Source organism: Oryza sativa, chromosome 5 (assembly GCF_034140825.1).
Source record: "Oryza sativa Japonica Group chromosome 5, ASM3414082v1".
Classification (NCBI taxonomy): Eukaryota; Viridiplantae; Streptophyta; class Magnoliopsida; order Poales; family Poaceae; genus Oryza; species Oryza sativa.
In genome coordinates this window covers 26,303,713-26,323,077 of record NC_089039.1, presented here as the reverse complement: position 1 = coordinate 26,323,077, position 19,365 = coordinate 26,303,713, and the positions used below count along the sequence as shown (strand labels likewise).

The 19,365-nt window shown below is 50.5% G+C and overlaps 6 protein-coding genes across 6 annotated transcripts; 3 read left to right on the top strand and 3 right to left on the bottom strand.

Moving 5' to 3' along the window:
- Window positions 1-2,248: 2,248 nt before the first annotated feature.
- On the top strand, window positions 2,249-4,015 carry LOC107276526 (UDP-glycosyltransferase 88F3). Its single transcript, XM_015782575.3, has one exon. It carries the CDS (start codon window positions 2,378-2,380, stop codon window positions 3,794-3,796), a length of 1,419 nt encoding a protein of 472 aa, XP_015638061.1. The 5' UTR covers window positions 2,249-2,377; the 3' UTR covers window positions 3,797-4,015.
- Window positions 4,016-4,657: 642 nt separating this feature from the next.
- Window positions 4,658-6,759, top strand: LOC4339388 (UDP-glycosyltransferase 13). Its single transcript, XM_015782245.3, has one exon. The coding sequence runs from the start codon at window positions 5,179-5,181 to the stop codon at window positions 6,595-6,597; it is 1,419 nt and encodes a 472-aa protein (XP_015637731.1). The 5' UTR covers window positions 4,658-5,178; the 3' UTR covers window positions 6,598-6,759.
- Window positions 6,760-7,038: 279 nt separating this feature from the next.
- On the bottom strand, window positions 7,039-8,846 carry LOC4339387 (UDP-glycosyltransferase 88F3). The gene has a single exon (XM_015782244.3). The coding sequence runs from the start codon at window positions 8,833-8,835 to the stop codon at window positions 7,402-7,404; it is 1,434 nt and encodes a 477-aa protein (XP_015637730.1). The 5' UTR covers window positions 8,836-8,846; the 3' UTR covers window positions 7,039-7,401.
- Window positions 8,847-10,367: 1,521 nt separating this feature from the next.
- LOC4339386 (anthocyanidin 5,3-O-glucosyltransferase) lies at window positions 10,368-12,188 on the bottom strand. The gene has a single exon (XM_015782160.3). It carries the CDS (start codon window positions 12,097-12,099, stop codon window positions 10,657-10,659), a length of 1,443 nt encoding a protein of 480 aa, XP_015637646.1. The 5' UTR covers window positions 12,100-12,188; the 3' UTR covers window positions 10,368-10,656.
- Window positions 12,189-14,434: 2,246 nt separating this feature from the next.
- Window positions 14,435-15,459, top strand: LOC4339385 (late embryogenesis abundant protein At1g64065). Its single transcript, XM_015782917.3, has one exon. The coding sequence runs from the start codon at window positions 14,556-14,558 to the stop codon at window positions 15,315-15,317; it is 762 nt and encodes a 253-aa protein (XP_015638403.1). The 5' UTR covers window positions 14,435-14,555; the 3' UTR covers window positions 15,318-15,459.
- A 2,161-nt stretch (window positions 15,460-17,620) lies between these two features.
- On the bottom strand, window positions 17,621-18,651 carry LOC4339384 (RING-H2 finger protein ATL67). The gene has a single exon (XM_015782999.3). It carries the CDS (start codon window positions 18,564-18,566, stop codon window positions 17,943-17,945), a length of 624 nt encoding a protein of 207 aa, XP_015638485.1. The 5' UTR covers window positions 18,567-18,651; the 3' UTR covers window positions 17,621-17,942.
- Between the last annotated feature and the right edge of the window lie 714 nt (window positions 18,652-19,365).

The following is a 19,365-nucleotide window of genomic DNA, read 5'->3' as shown; positions in this document are numbered from 1 at the left end:
TTTAAATACCAGTACCAACCTTAAAAATACCTACATTTTAAAACGGAGGAATTATTTATCACCCTATCCATCTACATGTGCCCTCCGTCCCAGAATAACCGTTTCAGGAATTGTCACTTCAGTTCAGATTTTTTGTCCCTAACCCAGCAGGCCAGTTAGTACTCACACGTGAACGTTCCTGCTCGCTGTTCGTAATACGGTAGATGCGTTTTTTTTTTAATCTCCAGGATCAGAAATGATACCACCAGTCTCAGAAGATAGTACATGTAGATGAGTTAAATTTCCCCCCAAAAAAAGTTAAATTTGTTATTTTATATTTATTACTCATATATTAAATTTGAATTTAAATGTTTATGGAATGACATATATTATATTGATATATCATGTCAGTTTTTTAAATATATATATAATAACTATTTGAATACTACCTCTGTCTCAAAAAGTAGTTTTGCACTACTTATATACCACATTTGACCGTCCGTTTTATTTGAAAAAAATATGATTCGTATTTTTGTTGTTATTAGATAATAAAACATGCATAGTACTTTATGTGTGACTAATTTCTTTTAAATTTTTTATATTTTTTAGATAAGACGGGCGGTCAAACGTTGAACACAGAAATCCACAACTACAATTAATATGGGACGGAGGTAGTACCATATACTTCCTCCGTCCAAAAAAAATAATCTAGTATTAGTATTAGATGTGATATTTTTAAGTACAACGAATTTAGACAAAAGTCTGTCTAGATTCATTGTTGTATTAGAAAATGTCCAATCCAACTAATTTAACTTATACAAGTTGATACAAAAATAACATATTTAACTTTGTATTTAATGTGAATTTTCACATTCAAAATTATTATTTTGTTTATACACTATGAATTTAATGTGGATTTTCACATTCAAATTTATTATTTTGGTTTCTAATTGTATAGATGGAATTTGAACTTGCTCGTGTATAGTCAGTCATATATCACATATGAATCTATCTTATTAATTTTTTTAAAAAAAATAATGACTTTTTAATCGACATGCACAAAACGAGTAATGTCTCATATGAAAAAAAAATCCAGCACCATCTACACGTAACCCTCAATCCTCCCAATACAATATAACGAAGCCAATCCCAACAAGGCGACATGGGGCATGTAACGGCCGGGGCTACAAACCGTGTAAAAAATGAAGGGATTATCTTAAAAAAAACTGCTGCAAGTTAATGGCTCCGAATAGTTTTTTTTTGTCTTTTTTGTTTTCGTTGGATATACTTCCGTATCGGTTTCCAAAAATTGTCTTAATTATTCCCTCCATATTTATTTTGAGATAGAGGTTGTAGCTCGGTTCGGATCCGTTTTGTAGCAAGTTACCCGGCCGGTATTCAACTGCTCGCTGTTTGTAGTAATACGGGAAGATGTGATTTTCTTTTTAATCTCCAGGATAAAAATGATACAGCGGTCGAGCTTTGGTTGGAGGAAGGACTACAGCCTACAGGGAAAACGCCGTTTGCCTTTGTCCATTGAATGCTTTTGTTGTGGTCGGTCACCTTCGATCGGATGCATTTCTGATTCTTTCTTCTTGGAAAAGAAGGGCTAAAGATTGTCCTACGGGGCTCGGTGCTGTAGTATGGGACAAAGGCAGAGGATGTGAACCCGTATGACTTTATTTCTAACTCTGTATCACGATCACCGGACTAATTGACTTTCCCGACTAATAATAAACTCTATCACGATCTCTATCTGATTCGTCGTGTCCTTATTTTACTCCTGTAGACATCACCACTGACGGCGGTTCCTAAAAACAATCAGGCTTGTGAATCTCGAGGCCTACCGGCCAATTAATTTAATCACATCTGTTAGTTGGTGGCGGCACAGACGAACGACTAGAAGCCATCGATGTGTATCCTGCCTTGCCTGCGTGTGATGATCATACTGTGATCCCATCTTGTGCAGTACTCCATCCGTTTCACAATATAATCATTTTAGCATTTTACACTTTCATATTGATGTTAATGAATCTAGATATATATATTTATCTAGATTTATTAATGTCAATATGAATATGAAAAAGCTAGAATGACTTACATTGTGAAACGAAGGAAGTAGTATACGCCAGACGTGAGCTCTCTTCCTTCCTCGTCTACCAGTTTACTGAACTGCTGACTTTAGTGAAAGAGTAGTCCTCATAATTCCTCCAAAACTTTATAAAGCCAACGTGAAATTTGTGTTGGTTATGCAGGTCACATTGGGGCGTGTCAACGTTGCTCACCATGGCTTACCATACAACCCCTCTATATATACTTGTGGCTGTCCGATTTGAGGGCATTTGTTTCCGTCTTTTTTACATCCCGTTTGATCGGAAGTTCGGAACAGCAGCGAGCCATGACGACAAAGACCTTTGTGCTGTTCCCGTCGCTGGGCGTCGGCCACCTGAACCCCATGGTGGAGCTAGCCAAGCACCTGCGCCGCCGCGGCCTCGGCGTCATCGTCGCGGTGATCGATCCGCCCAACAACGACGCCATGTCGGCCGACGCGATGGCGCGCCTCGCCGCGGGCAACCCTTCCGTCACGTTCCGCATCCTGCCGGCGCCGGCCAGCCCGGACCCCGGCGCGCACCATGTCAAGCGCAACCTCGACACGCTCCGGCTCGCCAACCCCGTGCTCCGCGAGTTCCTCCGCTCGCTGCCCGCCGTCGACGCACTCCTGCTCGACATGTTCTGCGTCGACGCGCTCGACGTCGCGGCCGAGCTCGCCATCCCCGCCTACTTCTTCTTTCCCTCCCCGGCCAGCGTCCTCGCCGTCTTTTCCCACCTCCCGTATTACTACCGCAACGCGCCGTCGTTGAGGGAGATGGATAAGGCGGCGCTCATCCGATTTCCCGGCATTCCGCCGATCCGCAACGTCGACATGCTGGCGACGGTGAAGGACAAGGAGAGCGAGACGACCAAGATCAGGTTGTACCAGTTCAAGCGGATGATGGAAGGGAAGGGCGTGCTGGTGAACAGCTTCGACTGGCTGGAGCCCAAGGCTCTGAAAGCGCTCGCCGCCGGTGTCTGCGTGCCCAACGAGCCCAAGCAGAGAGTCTACTTCATCGGGCCACTGGTCGACGCCCGCAAGAAGGTAGGGAGCGGCGCCGAGAGGCACGCGTGCCTCGCGTGGCTTGACGCCCAGCCGCAACGGAGCGTCGTGTTCCTCTGCTTCGGCAGCCAGGGCGCGTTCCCGGCGGCGCAGCTGAAGGAGTTAGCTCATGGGCTGGAGAGCTCCGGCCACCGATTCCTGTGGACCGTGAGGAGCCCACCGGAGGAGCAGTCCACATCACCGGAGCCGGACCTGGAGCGGCTGCTTCCGGCGGGGTTCTTGGAGAGGACGAAGGGCAGAGGCATGGTGGTCAAGAACTGGGTGCCACAGGCGGAGGTGGTGCAGCACGAGGCGGTAGGCGCGTTCGTGACGCACTGCGGGTGGAACTCGACGCTGGAGGCGATCATGTCGGCGCTGCCGATGATATGCTGGCCGCTGTACGCGGAGCAGGCGATGAACAAGGTGATCATGGTGGAGGAAATGAAGATCGCCGTGTCGCTTGACGGGTACGAGGAAGGAGGGTTGGTGAAGGCCGAGGAAGTGGAGGCTAAGGTGAGGCTGGTGATGGAGGCCGAGGAAGGGAGGAAGCTCAGGGAGAGGCTGGTGGAGACGAGGGACATGGCGTTAGATGCCATCAAGGAGGCTGGGTCTTCTGAAGTGGCATTTGATGAGTTCATGAGAGATTTGGAGAAGAGCAGCTTGGAGAATGGAGTTCGCAGCTGATCAAGCAGAGTATGGGTCATGACTGCATTAGTGTACCAATGGCGTCAGTTACCACATGAAATGTTTGCGATTTTTGTTAAGTTAGAAGCAAAGTTGTCCGCATAGCGATGTTTTTTTCGTCCTCCGATGACGGACGCAATTGTCTCCCGTGTCCAAAAGTTGCAGTGTCAACCATTTCTGTATAAGCAAATTAAAATAATGCATAGTCTTCAAACCTGACCAATACTAGCGACCAATTATTCAGAGCCACACAAACAACATGAACCCACTAGACTGGAAATCACTGGCTCTAGTCAAATGCAAATTCTCTAAGCTAACTGAAATGCGAAATTAAAAAATAAGGAATACTAGAAGAAGAGTATAGAGTCCATATAGAAATACAATTTAAAAAATAGAAAATAGGAAATAAAAAAAGGAATATTAGAAGAAGAGTATAGAATCCCTACAGGAATTTAGAATTGAATAAATTTCAGAATAAAAATAATAAAATTAAAAGTAGAGCTTAGAGTCCATATAGAAATAAAATTTGCAAATAACTAATATTCAAAATTAAAAAAATAATATGGGAAGAAGAGTTTATAATTCATATAGGAATATAATTTAGACATACTGAAATTCGAAATTTAAAAAATAAAGAATATTGAAAGATGAGTTTAGAGTCCACATAGAAATACAATTAGAGATCATTGAATTCAGAATTAAAAATAAATAATATTAGAAGAAGAGCCTAGAGTCTATGTAGAAATATAATTTACAAATAACAAAAATTCAGAATTAAAAAATAAGAAATATTAAAAAGACGAGTCTACAGTCCATATAGAAATACAATTTAGAAATAACTAAAATTTAATATTAAAAATAATTAATAACTATCACGTATATACAGTACAACATGAATATTACACATTGATAGTTTGGTAAAGTTAGTACAAAATTTAAAATTATGTTATCATTTTAATATATTTTAATAAAAAAAGAAAATATAATAATGCTAGCCTCGCAATTTGCGCAAACCTCTATACTAGTTCTTATTAATTTTTTAACTCATCCCTAATTATATGGATCTGGTCCGTTACACCGTACAGAATAAAAACTTTCTTTTCTTCGTCATTGCTCACGAAAACGGCCGTGACGTGAGCTACCTGGTCTCTCCTTCCTCACGTAGACTTCTACAAAGCCCATGTGAAATTTGTGTCGATCATGCAACTCACCGTGAAACGTTTCAATGTTGCTCGCCATGGCCTTCTTTGCCAAGAAATGGGTTACCATTCAACGCCGCTCGCACTATTTAGCTTGTGGGTTGCGAGATTATATTGGTAAGCCAATTTGAGAGCATTTGCTACGTTTTTATGCATACTGTTTGATCGGAACAACTCGTAGCCATGACGACAAAGACGTTTGTCATGTACCCGTCGCTGGGCGTCGGCCACCTGAACCCCATGGTGGAGCTAGCCAAGCACCTGCGCCGCCGCGGCCTCGGTGTCGTCGTCGCGGTGATTGACCCGCCCAACAACGACGCCGTGTCGGCCGACGCGATGGCGCGCCTCGCCGCGGCCAACCCTTCCATCACGTTTCGCCTCCTGCCGGCACCGGACAGTCCTGACGTCGGCGCGCACCCGATCAAGCGCAGCCACGACACGCTCAAGCTCGCCAACCCCGTGCTCCGGGAGTTCCTCCGCTCGCTGCCCGCCGTCGACGCACTCCTGCTCGACATGTTCTGCGTCGACGCGCTCGACGTCGCGGCCGAGCTCGCCATCCCCGCGTACTTCTTCTTCCCATCCCAGGCCAGCGCCCTTGCCGTCTTTCTCCACCTCCCGTATTACTACCCCAATCTGCCGACATTTATGGAGATGGGCAAGGCGGCGCTCCTCCGCTTTCCCGGGATGCCGCCGATCCGCACCGTCGACATGCCGGCGATGTTGCGGGACAAGGATAGCGAGGCGACCAAGGTTAGGTTGTATCAATTCAAGCGGATGACGGAAGCGAAGGGCGTGCTGGTGAACAGCTTCGACTGGCTGCAGCCCAAGGCCCTGAAAGCGCTCGCCGCCGGCGTCTGCGTTCCCGACAAGCCCACGCCGAGGGTCTACTGCATCGGGCCACTGGTCGACGCCGGCAGGAAATCAAGGATCGGCGGCGAGAGGCACGCGTGCCTCGCGTGGCTGGACGCCCAGCCGCGGCGGAGCGTCGTGTTCCTCTGCTTCGGCAGCCAGGGCGCGTTCCCGGAGGCGCAGCTGTTGGAGATAGCTCGTGGGCTGGAGAGCTCCGGCCACCGATTCCTGTGGACCGTGAGGAGCCCACCGGAGGAGCAGTCCACATCACCGGAGCCGGACCTGGAGCGACTGCTTCCGGCGGGGTTCTTGGAGAGGACGAAGGACAGAGGCATGGTGGTCAAGAACTGGGTGCCACAGGCGGAGGTGGTGCAGCACGAGGCGGTCGGCGCGTTCGTGACGCACTGCGGGTGGAACTCGACGCTGGAGGCGATCATGTCGGCGCTGCCGATGATATGTTGGCCGCTGTACGCGGAGCAGGCGATGAACAAGGTGATCATGGTGGAGGAGATGAAGATCGCCGTGTCGCTTGACGGGTACGAGGAAGGAGGGTTGGTGAAGGCTGAGGAAGTGGAGGCGAAGGTGAGGCTGGTGATGGAGACCGAGGAAGGGAGGAAGCTCAGGGAGAAACTGGTGGAGACGAGGGACATGGCGTTGGATGCCATCACGGAAGGTGGATCTTCTGAAATGGCATTTGATAAGTTCATGAGAGATTTGGAGGAGAGCAGCTTGGAGAATGGAGTTCGTAGCTGATTAAGCAGAGTAAGGCTCACGATTGCATTAGTGTATCAATGGCGTCAGTTACCATGAAATGTTTGCGATTTTTGCTACGGAATTGCTATTAAGTTCAGAAGCACAGTAGTGCGCATAGTGATGTTCTTTTCATCCTCCAATGACGGATGCCATTGTCTCTCGTGTCCAAAAGTTGCAGTGTCAACCATTTCTGTATAAGAAGATTAAAATAATGCAGTCTTCAAACCTGACCAATACTAACGACCAATTATTCAGAGCCACACAAACAACATGAACCCACTAGCGTGGAAATCACTGGCTCTAGTCAAATGCAAATTCTCTACGCTAATTGTTAGTCATCCAAAATAGTCCTGAGTAGGCTAGAGAATAGAGATAGCGCAGGATGGACAGTGACAACTTACAAGAGGATGGAACCATCACTGAAATTCAGGTGCCTGGGAATACCAAAGAAGGTAAAAATCATGTCTTCTTTTTTTTTTTTTTTGAAACGAAAAAAAAAATCATGTCTTCCTCTCTGGCCATACTTGTCAATTAGGAAATCTGGAAGTAACAGACCGCTAGCACCAGATGCTGCGTGGTTTAACCTTATTGAACGAAACCTAAACAAGTTTCTGCTAGTCCATAATGGGTGTAAGTTGAAACTGAAGCACTGAATCTGCTAACCTGACTAACTGTGACAACCTGCAATAAAACACCAAATCGGACAGAGCATAATTCAGAGCAAAAGTGTCACCTCTCAGCAGCAATCTTGTCGAGTCGCCGATCAGGCACAAGGGATCATCCCTGATCATCTTCGACGCTTCATCATTTGCAGCGCTGCAAATCATCCACGAAATCAGAGAACGCCGTGCACGACGGCCCGCCGTCTGCCAGCGCCTCCGCGGCCATCTCCTTCGCCATTGCCAGCCTTCCTCTGAGCTTCTTGCCTTCGTCGGAGTCCATCACCAGCCTCACCTTCTTCTCCACTTCCTCTGCCTTGACGAGCTCCTCGTCGTAGCCGTCCATCACCACCCCGAGCTGCATCCCGTCCACCACGAGCACCTTGTTCAGCCTCTGCTCGGCGTACTGCGGCCAGCACAGCATCGGAACTCCGGCCGTCGCCGCCTCCAGGATGGAGTTCCACCCGCAGTGCGTCACGAACGCGGCGGTCGCGGCGTGCCGGAGCACCTCCACCTGCGGCGCCCACGACATCACCACCATTCCCCTCTCCCTCGTCCTCTCCAAGAACTTCTCCGGGAGCAGAGCACCCAGGTCTGGCTCAGAACGCGGCAGGGAGAACTTGGCCGGGTCCTCCGGTGGTGGGCTCCGTACCACCCAGAGGAAACGGTGGCCGGAATTCTCTAGCCCACGAGCAATCTCCTTCAGCTGCTCCGCCGAGACGGCGCCCATGCTGCCGAAGCTGACGAACACGACGCTCCGCTCCGGCTGCGCGTCAAGCCACGCGAGGCATGCGTGGCGCTCTCCTTTCGCCGCGTCCTCGCCCTTCACGATCAGTGGCCCGATGCAGTACACCGGCGGCGTGGGGCGGTCGGGCACGCACGCGCCGTCCCCGAGCGCCGTCACGGCCTTCGCCTCCAGCCATTCGTAGGTGTTGATCAGCATGCCCCGCGCCTCCGGCATGCGGCGGTAGTGATAGACCAGCGAAGCACCGATCACGTCCGCGCAGTCGAGCACGTTGTGCGGCATGTCCGACGCCGGGATCGGAGGGACGCCGGGAAAGTGGAGGAGCGCCTTCCCCATGTCCTTCAAGTCGCCCTCCGTGGTGGCGAAGTAGTGGGGGAGGTGGAGGAACGCGGCGAGGACCCCCGCGGAGGAGGTGAAGTAGAAGTACGCCGGGACGCCGACCGCCGCGGCGGCGTCGAGGGCGTCGACGCAGAAGAGGTCCAGCACGACGGCGGCGACGGGCGGGAGGGAGCGGAGGAAGGTCAGAAGGATTGGCACGGTGAGGCGGATCACGTCGAGCAGCTGCTGGAAGCCGTCAGGGTCCGGCTCGGGGTAGTCCGGAGGCGGGAGGTTGTGGAAGGAGATGGAAGGGTTGGCGGCGGCGATGCGCGCCACCGCGGGGGCCGACGAGGCGGCGACGTCGGCGGTGGAAGCCGGAGGGGTCGGGACAGCGATGATGACTGCGAATCCACGGCCGAGGAAGAGCTTGGCGAGCTCCACCATGGGGGCGAGATGGCCGGCGCCAAGGATGGTGTGCAGCACCACGGTCTGACTCTGTTTTGAATTGGGCTCCATTAGAGCGAGCCGGCGACACGGTGAGTCTATGCGAGTGTTAAGGGAGGTGCCTTCTCGCGAACCACTTGAGGGGAGAGTTTAAGCCTCGGTTGCTCGTATAATTTCTACAAAACTTCAATGCTCAGCCTACAGGTTTGAAACTCGCACTGTGCGCTGCTATATAACGGAATCCCGTTTTCAAACGGGATGATCCCGAGCAGGTATCAGGTGTGATACCTATCAGATATCAGATGATTCTACACAATAGGATGATCCCGAGTACGTATGGTGTGATACCTATCAGGTATCAGACGATTCTACACACGTTTCAGGTGATACTTGCAAGTATCATGTGATACTTATCAGGTATCATGCGATTTCTACCACGTATCGCGTGATACTCGCGAGGTATCATGTGAAACCTGTCAGGTATCAGACGATTTCAATCACGTATCGCGTGATACTCACGAGGTATCATGCGATACCTGTCGTGTATCAGACGATTTCTATCACGTATTGCGTGATACTCGCGAGGTATCATGTGATACTTGTCAGGTATCAGACGATTTCTACCATGTATCGCGTGATACTTGCGAGGTATCGGATGATACCTACCAAGTATCAGGTGATTCCTACTGGATATAGCTGGGCATCCTGTTGGGGGAGGAGCACCTCGACACGCGCGGTCAGTACCCTGCAGCCGTCCCTCGTAAACGAGGACGGCGGCGGTGGCGGCAGCGGGGGACGGGCGCGGCGGCGGCGGCGGCGGTGGCGGCGGCGGCAGAGGCGGAGGCGAGGGGGGACAGTCGCGGCAGCGGCGGGGGACGACGACGGCAGCGAGTGAGCAGGAATCGCGTTGTGGAGGAGGAGCTATCCCGTTCGGGGACGGGATACCGTCCCCTAGCATTCCCGATGATTTAAGCTTACAAGAGTACTACTCCGTGGATTCTACAGAAAAGGGGATACACATCGCTCATTGCTGACCTCAATTTTCATTCCTGCCAAATTGCTGTCAGTTATCGTGTATTCTCCAGCCCAAGAGTGTCCATGAGTGTACAGTTGTACATAGGGAGTGAATTTTCATCCCTGGAGGGGATATCCACTCGTTGTTTGCATATCACTCAAATGGTTATGAAAAAAATTGAAAAAAATTAAGAAGATGTATTAACATGTGATATATCACTCCACAAACATACAAGTTCAAATTCAACTTCTACATCTCGCAACGAAAAAAACAAATTAAACTACAACTAGTTAAACGTATATTCATAGTCAAATTTGTTTTTTTTGTTACGAGTTGTAGAAGTTGAATTTGAACTTGCATATTTGTAGAGTGATATATCACATGTTAATACATCTTCTTAATTTTTTTATAACCATTTGAGTGACATGTAAACAACGAGTAGATATCCCCTCGAGGGTGAAAATAGTTTCCGTTGTACACACGAGTCTACTGAAGTGTGGAAGTCTCCAGCCTACTGAGACAGAGCTTTTGCACCATGTGGTATTCTCTACACGCTCAGCTTAATTGCCAGATATTAACAAACCGAAAGTAGAAGAGGAACATTGATCTTGCATATTGTGATAGAGCATAATACTATTCCATCATGTAAGCACGGCTCCAGAGTGTAATCTACAAGTGCTGACTGCTGAAGCAGCTAATCAGCCTGAAGAAACTCTCACACCTTCTGCTCACATCAGAAATACAGAAAAATAGCACAGTTCACAGCGGGTAAATAATGCAGATATGTGATTTTGTCACATTCCAGCAGCAATATAAATCATTCCAACTCAATGTTCATCTTTTGTGCTTGATCGTTTGCACTGCTCAATGTTCGTCTTCTACGCTTTTTCCTTTGTAGTGTTTCCAAAGTTCAAATCCTTCAGAAATTCGGTGAACGCCAACGACGACGACCCGCCGTCTGCCAGCGCCTTCGCGGCCATTTCCTTCGCCATTGTCAGTCTATCCCTGAGTTTTTTCCCTTCCTCGAACTCCATGACCAACCTCACCTTCTTCTCCACCTCCTCGGCCTTGACCAGCTCCTCATCGTAGCCGTCCATCACCACTCCGAGCTGCATGCCATCCACCAAGAGCACCTTGTTCATCCTCTGCTCGGCGTACTGCGGCCAGCACAGCATCGGCACTCCGGCCGACGCCGCCTCCAGGACGGAGTTCCACCCGCAGTGCGTCACGAACGCGGCGGTCGCGGCGTGCCGGAGCACCTCCACCTGCGGCGCCCACGACGTCACCACCATTCCCCTGTCCCGCGTCCTCTCCGTGAACCCCTCCGGGAGCAGCATTCCCAGGTCAGGCTCCGGACGCGGCAGGAAGAACTTGGCCGGATCCTGCGGCGGGCTACGCACCACCCAGAGGAAACGGTGGCCGGAATTCTCGAGCCCACGAGCGATCTCCTTCAGCTGCTTCACCGAGACGGCGCCCAAGCTGCCGAAGCAGAGGAACACGACGCTCCTCTCCGGCTGCGCGTCCAGCCACGAGAGGCATGCGTGGCGTTCCCCGTTCGCCGCCTCCTCGCCTTTCGCCATCAACGGCCCGATGCAGTACACCGGCGGCGTGGGGCGGTCGGGGATGCAGGCGCCTTCCCTGAGCGCCCTCACGGACCTCGCCTCCAGCCATTCGTAGGAGTTAATCAGAATACCCCGCGCCTCCGGGATCCGCCCGTAGTGCCCCAGCCGCGTAGCGCAGGTCCGGTCCGCGCGGTCGAGCACGGTGTGCGGCATGTCGGAGGCCGGGATCGGAGGGACGCCGGGAAAGCGGAGGGGCGTCTTACCCATGTCCTTCAAGCTGCCTTCCGTGGTGGCGAAGTGGTGCGGGAGGTGGAGGAACGCGGCGAGGTCGCCGGCGGAGGAGGTGTAGTAGAAGTACGCCGGGACGCCGGCCGCCGTGGCGGCGTCGAGTGCGTCGACGCAGAACAGGTCGAGCACGAGAGCCGCGACCGAGGGGAGGGAGCGGAGGAAGGCGAGGAGGGGTGGCACGGTGAGACGCATCGTGTCGAGCATCTGCAGGAAGGCGTCGGGATCCGGGTCGGGGTACTCGGGCGGCGGGAGGTGGTGGAAGGAGATGGAAGGGTTGGCGGCCGCCATGCGGTCGACCGCGGGGGCGGACGAGGAGAAGAAGTCGGCGGTGGAGGCCGGCGGGGTCGGCACGGCGATGACGACGGCGAGGCCGCGGCGGAGAAGGAGCTTCGCGAGTTCAACCATGGGGATGAGGTGGCCCACGCCGAGGCAGGCGTGCAGCACCACCATCGGATTGGGGTCTGCCTCCATCGGCGCCGGAGATTCGGCGGCCGGCGGCGGAGAGAGTGACAGACTGACAGTGCGAGTGGAGGGGAATCCGTGGGCGAGAGAATTTCGGCGTCCTGTGTTTCGTCTCTCCACCACTAGTAGTGGCGACTGACGACGTAGCGTACTCCATTTGGGTTGCGGCGGAATTGCCTACTGCTCCGTGGTAGCGGATGTATGGCCCATCAGCCCATATAGTGAAACATGACCCGGGCTAGATGCCTAGATTGCGTCCTGTTGCTCACGTTCCACCCAATGGCCCATGTGTGACCTTCCTTAGCTTCTAGCAACTTTTGCTGAAAGCCTGAAAGGAATGAAACTGCAGAGGTGAAGAATATGATTAGAGGTTTGGAATAAGTTCATTTATGGTCTCTTAACTTGACAACGAGTTCGATTTCGTCCCTGAACCGAAATACCAGATACAACGGGTTCCTCAACTATCAAAATCAGTGCAAATAAGGCCTCACGACGGTTTGAATAGCGTTTTCACTTTTCAGCTGCCGTGATGCCTACGTGGATGGTTTGAATTGTCCTCGTCTTACGTGGCAGTGAGCCGGTGATATGGCACTGGAAGCAAAATATAAAAATTAAGAATTAAAACAAAAATATAGGCCCCACATGTTAGTAAAAAAAAAAAGTGGGACCCACATGTTAGTAGGTCCCACCCTCTTCTCATCTGCAGTGGATGACGGCACGTCAACACCTTTTCTCGTCTCCCTCCCAGCCATCTCTCTTCCCTCCTTCTCCTTGAGCTCCCTCACTTGCCGACAACCGCTGCCGGCGACATGCGTCCAACTCCTCCCCGACTTTCTCCCTATCTTTTGGCCCCTAAACGAGTCCAACTCCTCGCCCTCGCGCCACAGGTGCGCCCCTCTAACTTGCCATCGCCATCCCCGTCCCTCGGTCAACTCCACCTAGGGCTGTCAAAAAAGCTCGAGGCTCGTGAGCTGCTCGAACTCGGCTCGCTCAAGGCTCGACTCGAGCTCGACTCGTCGACGCGAGCTTCACGAGCCGAGCTCGAATTGTTTGACGAGCCTGTCTTTACTTTCTTTTTCTTTTGGCAGTGAGTAATAGCATACCGAGTAGTACTACCAGTAGTATTCATTTATCATGTCAACATCACCTAGCTGCTTGCAGAGTGGAGTAGTACTCCTACTAGTTAGTAGTGCTAGGAGTAGTACTACTGCATGTCTGTCATTACGAGCGCCATCGTCACCAAAATCCAACAGTCCATCCAAGCAACCAATGCGACTAAGCTCGATAGCAGGCTCGAGCTCGAGCGAGCTCGAGCCGAACCCATCTATGAGCTCGAGGCATAAACTAGGCTCGGCTCGAGCTCGACTCGAATATGTACCAAGCTCGAGCTTAGATGGGTAAGCTCGCTCGAGCTCGGCTCGTTGACAGCCCTAACTCCACCCCCGCCCCGGCGCTTCGGCCGCAGGCAAGGAAAGGCAAGGGATCACGAGCCACAAGTTGCATTTCTTCCACCACTTGTTCAGTGACCCTGCAATCGAGGTTTCAAGGTAGAAGAGAAGGGAGGCAAACAACCAGTGGTAGAGAAATGCGAAGATCCGGTGGAATGCGGGGATGTGGAGAAGACATATGATATTTCTCCCTCATTGAACGCCTGAGAGGAAGCATTATCTTTTTCCAATGAAACAATATTTTACAATACGAATAATACTTTTTTTTCTCCATTTCATTCAGGAAGAATTCAAGTTATCCTTGCCCCCCCCCCCCCCCCCCCCAAAAAAAAGTGGGAAGAATGCCAGTGAATTAGTGTCATGTGCCAAGTGGCCACATTCCAATTCATGCGCTCAATATCAACTCTGATTACTCCTCGGAAACGAGTAATCGCCAGCTTATTGTCAACCCCATGTTTTTTTGCCGTCTCCACGTGTTTCTCATGTCATTTGTTTAGTCTCGAAGTGAACCATCATCAATCGGTGCTCTGATTATATGCACCAGATAATCGGATTCCATTGAGAAAAGAAATATCAGTATATCTAGAAGAATCATGCGTTAAACGATATCAAGAATCATTCAGTCAGGACGACCCGGTTTTTCTTTTCACGCAGTTTGGAAAGATGATACATACAATCTTTCCCATCTAGAAGGAAGAAATAATTATTCAGAAGTCAGAACTCACAAAGACCCCCGGACCAATCACAGTCCGTGAAAATTACACGGCTATGGACTCAGCAGCAAACGTAGTCATCATCTCAAGCTTCCACGAGTCAAGCGTACGTGTCAAATCCGGCGCATGACAGTGTCGCAGCCACGACAGTGGACTTGCTCGGCCACATGTATAAATCGAAGACCAAGACCAGGAACAGCGGAGCAGGTTCGAGCTAGGTGGTGTGATCCATTCAGACAAGTAACTAACAAAAACGGTCGTGTCCGTTCGTGACATTTGCTATAGCTAGCTAGCTCCAGCTCCCATGGCGACGGCGGCGGAGAACAAGAACGAGCCGGCGCGGCCATTCGCGGTGCCATCCCCGTCGGTCCACCCGGCGGCGACCGGCGTGGGGGAGGAGGAGGAGGCGCAGGCGGCGACGGGGTGGCGGTCCATGCAGTACCTCCGGAAGCGGCGGCGCGCGCTCTGCTGCTGCGGCTGCTGCGTGACCACCCTGGTCGTCGTCGGCCTCGTCATCCTCGTCCTCGCGCTCACCGTGTTCAGGGTGAAGGACCCCCGCATCACCATGAACGGCGTGTGGGTGACGGCCATCAGCACCGGCCCCGGCACCGGCGCCGGCATCGGGAGCACCGTGGCGACCAACGCGACGCTCACCGCCGACGTCTCGGTCAAGAACCCCAACGCCGCGTCGCTCCGGTTCTCCCGGAGCGAGACGGACGTGTACTACAAGGGGAAGACGGTGAGCGTGGCGTACGTCCCCGCCGGCAGCGTCGGCGCCGACCGGACGGTGCGGATGAACATCACGCTCGACCTGCTCGCCGACCGCCTCGCGTCGGTGCTCAACGGCACGGGGCTGATACTCGGGCAGGAGTACGACCTGACCACCTACACGGCGATGAGGGCGAGGGTCAGCGTGCTGGGGATCATCAAGAAGAGCCTCGACGTTCGGATGAACTGCTCGGTCATCTTGGACGTCGCCGGCATCGCCGGCGTGCTGCTGCCCGGGGACGGGGCCAAGTCGGGCGTGCAGACTAGGAGCGTGGATTGCGTTGCAATCGTGAGCTGATCAGCGGTTTTCTTGTGTGAGTACTGCATTGTCATTACAGCACCTCATTACATATGAATATGTATTTTTCTGGATGTATATTCTGCTACTCTCGTATGTATGTTTTTCTGGATATATATTATGCTACTTTCGTGTGTTCACAGATCGAATTCTCTCTAGGAAATAATACCCAATAGCATTATTATATGCCTGTGTTTGATGGATTGGGTAGACCCGATTTGGGTAGCAGTCTCACAGCCCTGAGTTACATGAACTTTATAGATGCAGACGCACTACCATGTTTACTGACGATGCATAAGGATTAATTAGCTAAAAGGATGTAAAGAAACCTTTGCAACGCCAGTAAAATGGTGATTTGAATAGACTGCATGAAAATGAAACACCATATACCTCTGCCAGCAAGATAGGAGTGCATTGTCAACCACAACAGCCTCAGAGTATGTATAAAACAGACAGGAAAATAACCAATTAAAGGTGATATACAGTAGATAGCATTCTGATAGCATTCCAGGTTTCCTCTGTAGATACCAGCTATAGAAAAAAAAAACTAGCTTCTTACCAGCACAGATGGCCGTGCTACTGTGCTAGAAGCCTAGAAATGAACGACCAAGGGAATGTAACTAATGAAACTGGACAATACATAAAACTTATCAATTTACATAAAACAAAAATTATCACAAAAGTTTCAAGAATCACATACATTACATTAGGGGGGAAAAGCAAAACAAAAGGTAATGTGGCTAAAAAAATAATTCAGAACTTGAACTACCGATTGTCCCTAACGATTTTAGCTATTGACTTGGGTAAGGTCCCGTGCCAAAGAAAATTGTTAGGTACAACCATACAGTAATTAGAAAATAATAACAGCACAGCACACAAACTGCATGTATCAAACATGAAAGAAAAAGATCAACCTAGACTATCACAGTCAGTGAATTGGAATTTAGAGGTGTAGCTGGCAGGTACTCATACAAGTGCATTGAGTTTAGCACACAAAACATTCTAATCAGTGAGGTATTCGTAACTACATCAAGTAAAATGAAAAAAAAATTTCCAAGTTTTTGCTGCTCAAAGTTCAGGCATAACTAGCCAACAGATACCAAGGCATGTGCAGAGCATGATAACATGTTCCACATTAGCTCTTGTTGTTCAACCCCATATGAAGTTATGAACACATACACACCCCCTCAAGATTCCATGAATGAAAGTGGGGTCATAATAGAGTCCCTCCAAGTTCCAACTCACATAACCATCTTCAGATGGCGTCAAAATCTGCAAGCTGTCTAACCTCACAGTGCAAATAGAATAACAAGGAAATGACAAGTTAAAATAGTGCACCCAAACAGAATGTCACCATGAGAACAGCACAGTGCTAGATGGGAAATTCAGACTAAAACAAAATAACTCTGACATCGACTATTCATAACAGTATAAGGGTTATTATTCAATAGGTAGTTGTCTAAATATGAAACTAGTGGGTAGTCACAACTTTCCAGTTAACATGAAAAAACCTTCTTACTCTGCAATTAAAGAATCCTGAATGACATAGCACACATTCTCACATTTAGGGACATACAAGTTCATTACAGCTGTTACTAGCTTAATTCATGGAAAACAGCGGTATATATACCTCCATAGAAACAAAGAACATTAACACCGAACATGAACTAAACTAGTAAACACAAATCAAATGACCAAAGTGGGGAAGTATGACCATTTCACCCAATAAGGATAACAGTTCAGAATTCAAGCTAACTTAAAAAACAGGATGAACTGATCTGGAGAAGCAACCGGCATAACAGTTATCTCAAATGTTATTACTTATACCTCCCTGAAAAGTTCAAAATAACTGATCCTGTTGAGGAAAACACAATTGCCTAACAAGGCAAGTGATCTACAAAAGCGAATAAATGTTCTCTGCTACTTAATTTATGACTCAGGAACCAAACATTAATTCAAAAAAGTCCACGCTACATACATCAATGCGCAAAATTATCGATAATCCAGTAGCCAACTGTATTTAAAACCAAGAAATATGTCGAGTCCCGACAAAGACCGTTAGTTAGGATATTCCCCTTCCGTTACAGCATGAAAATCATTATGATGATAAAATGCTATATCCTGTGATAAATAACTTTTTTTTTCCTTTCATGTCCTTGCCGCCAAAGAATGGTAACCAACATACAAGTAATGTAAGTGCAATAATCATATATATATATATATATATATATATATATATATATATATATATATATATATATATATATATATATATATATATAACTGGAATGAAGCAATTCAGATATTGATCTTGCACATACAACTGTAGGGCAAGTAACCTTACTTGGTAAAAGCTACTATATCCGAATGGAAAAAACAATGTATATACACTGCATGTCTGCTTCAGTGCAACGATCTACTGCTACTAAGCAAAACTTCCTCAAAGTCAAGGCTGTCCTAGTCCACAATCTCACCTAAATGGCTAAATATACTAATATTGCCATGGATCAGCCAAACCTCATCTGAACAATAAAACAATGGATACACCATCCCATCGTTGATAACCAGTAGAAAATGGTGCCAAAAAACGAATATAGAAGAGAAGACATGATGCACCCAATTCCGTCACCTGTGGCGCCGGCGGTCGGCGGCGTACTGTGATAGCGGGACGAGCTCCGACAGCGGGGTGGCGAGCGGAGTGGAGACTGGAGTGGGGATGGGCGAGGACCGGCAGACCGGGCACGACGCGCTCCGCCGCAGCCACGCGTCCAGGCACATGAGGTGGAACCTGTGCCTGCACTCGGGCATCATGCGCTGCATCTCCCCTTCCTTGTACTCGCAGAGGCAGATCGAGCACGCGGCCTCGGCGTCCGCCCCCGTCGCCGCCCTAGAGAAGGGCACCTTGGGGTACGAGGCGATCACCGCGGGGTCGAGCCCGACGGGCGACGACGCCGCGCCGCCCCCGGCGCCGCCGCGGGACGAGGAGCCCGGGGAGTCGGAGTCGTCCGCGACGAAGATGACCCGCGGGACGGTGATGGAGATGTGCCCGGAGCTGGACGCGGAGGACACGGCGTGGCGCGCGGAGTGGACCCCCTGGCCGCCGCCGCGGCGGACGACCCCGGCCCCGCCGCGGCGGGAGCAGAAGTAGAAGGCGAGGAGCAGCGACGCGAGGAGGACGAGGAAGCCGAGCGCGATGGCGACCGCGTACCCGACGCCGAGCGAGGAGAACGAGTCGAGGAACGACGCCATGACGGCGGCGGCGGTGGCGGCGGCGAGACCGTGGGGCGGAATGGCATGGCGTGCGGGGGGGCGCGGCTGGGGTGGGAGAAGAGCCGAGGAGGGGCAAAACGGGAAGAGGGGTATTTTGTTTTAGGTTTCCGGAGGGGTGGATCTGGTAGTTGGCGGCATTAATTGCCGGTGAGGAGGGGGAGGCCGAGGAGGAGGGGATCGCAGTTATGGCGCGGAGCTGGAGTGCAGGACGCGCGCCGTGCCGCGCACCGCGGTTTGCCGGTTTCCTCTGCCGCTCGCTGCCGAGCCGAGGGAGCGGCTGGGTGAGTGAGCGGGGAGGGGGCCAAGGGGGGAACGAAACGCGTGAGGCTTTCGCCGCGTCGCTCTCCTTGGAAGGCCACACGGACCGGCGGATGATGGGCCACATAGGTTTTGGCGATTCTCAGCGCGCGGACCGAGGAGACCAGACTAGAGATTAATGGGCTGGGAATATCCAAGTCTGACAAAGGGACATACATTTGCTGGTTGACTAAGTCTATTTTAACTCCCTTCTTATCTTGCTTATGATTGAATCGCATCTCTCAAGGCTCAAGCGCAAAACCGGGTATAACGCCTCTCCAAGACAAAAACTGGTGCAAATCGACTTCTTCGATGGTTTAGGAAACGTTTTTTTTTCTAATGTGACAGGTTGGTCATGATTGACTCGGTGAGTAAGCAAGTAAGATAAGAGTGTAAGACCCACGTGTCAGGGACTACTCTATTTTCCATCTCTCCCGATGGTAGCAAGGCAGCGATAAGGCGGTAGTAGCAGCCGGTGAGG

Bases quoted from the DNA above. Each gene is read 5' to 3' on its own strand.
- LOC107276526 (XM_015782575.3), top strand. From the start codon at position 2,378: ATGACGACAAAGACCTTTGTGCTGTTCCCGTCGCTGGGCGTCGGCCAC.
- LOC4339388 (XM_015782245.3), top strand. From the start codon at position 5,179: ATGACGACAAAGACGTTTGTCATGTACCCGTCGCTGGGCGTCGGCCAC.
- LOC4339387 (XM_015782244.3), bottom strand. From the start codon at position 8,835: ATGGAGCCCAATTCAAAACAGAGTCAGACCGTGGTGCTGCACACCATC.
- LOC4339386 (XM_015782160.3), bottom strand. From the start codon at position 12,099: ATGGAGGCAGACCCCAATCCGATGGTGGTGCTGCACGCCTGCCTCGGC.
- LOC4339385 (XM_015782917.3), top strand. From the start codon at position 14,556: ATGGCGACGGCGGCGGAGAACAAGAACGAGCCGGCGCGGCCATTCGCG.
- LOC4339384 (XM_015782999.3), bottom strand. From the start codon at position 18,566: ATGGCGTCGTTCCTCGACTCGTTCTCCTCGCTCGGCGTCGGGTACGCG.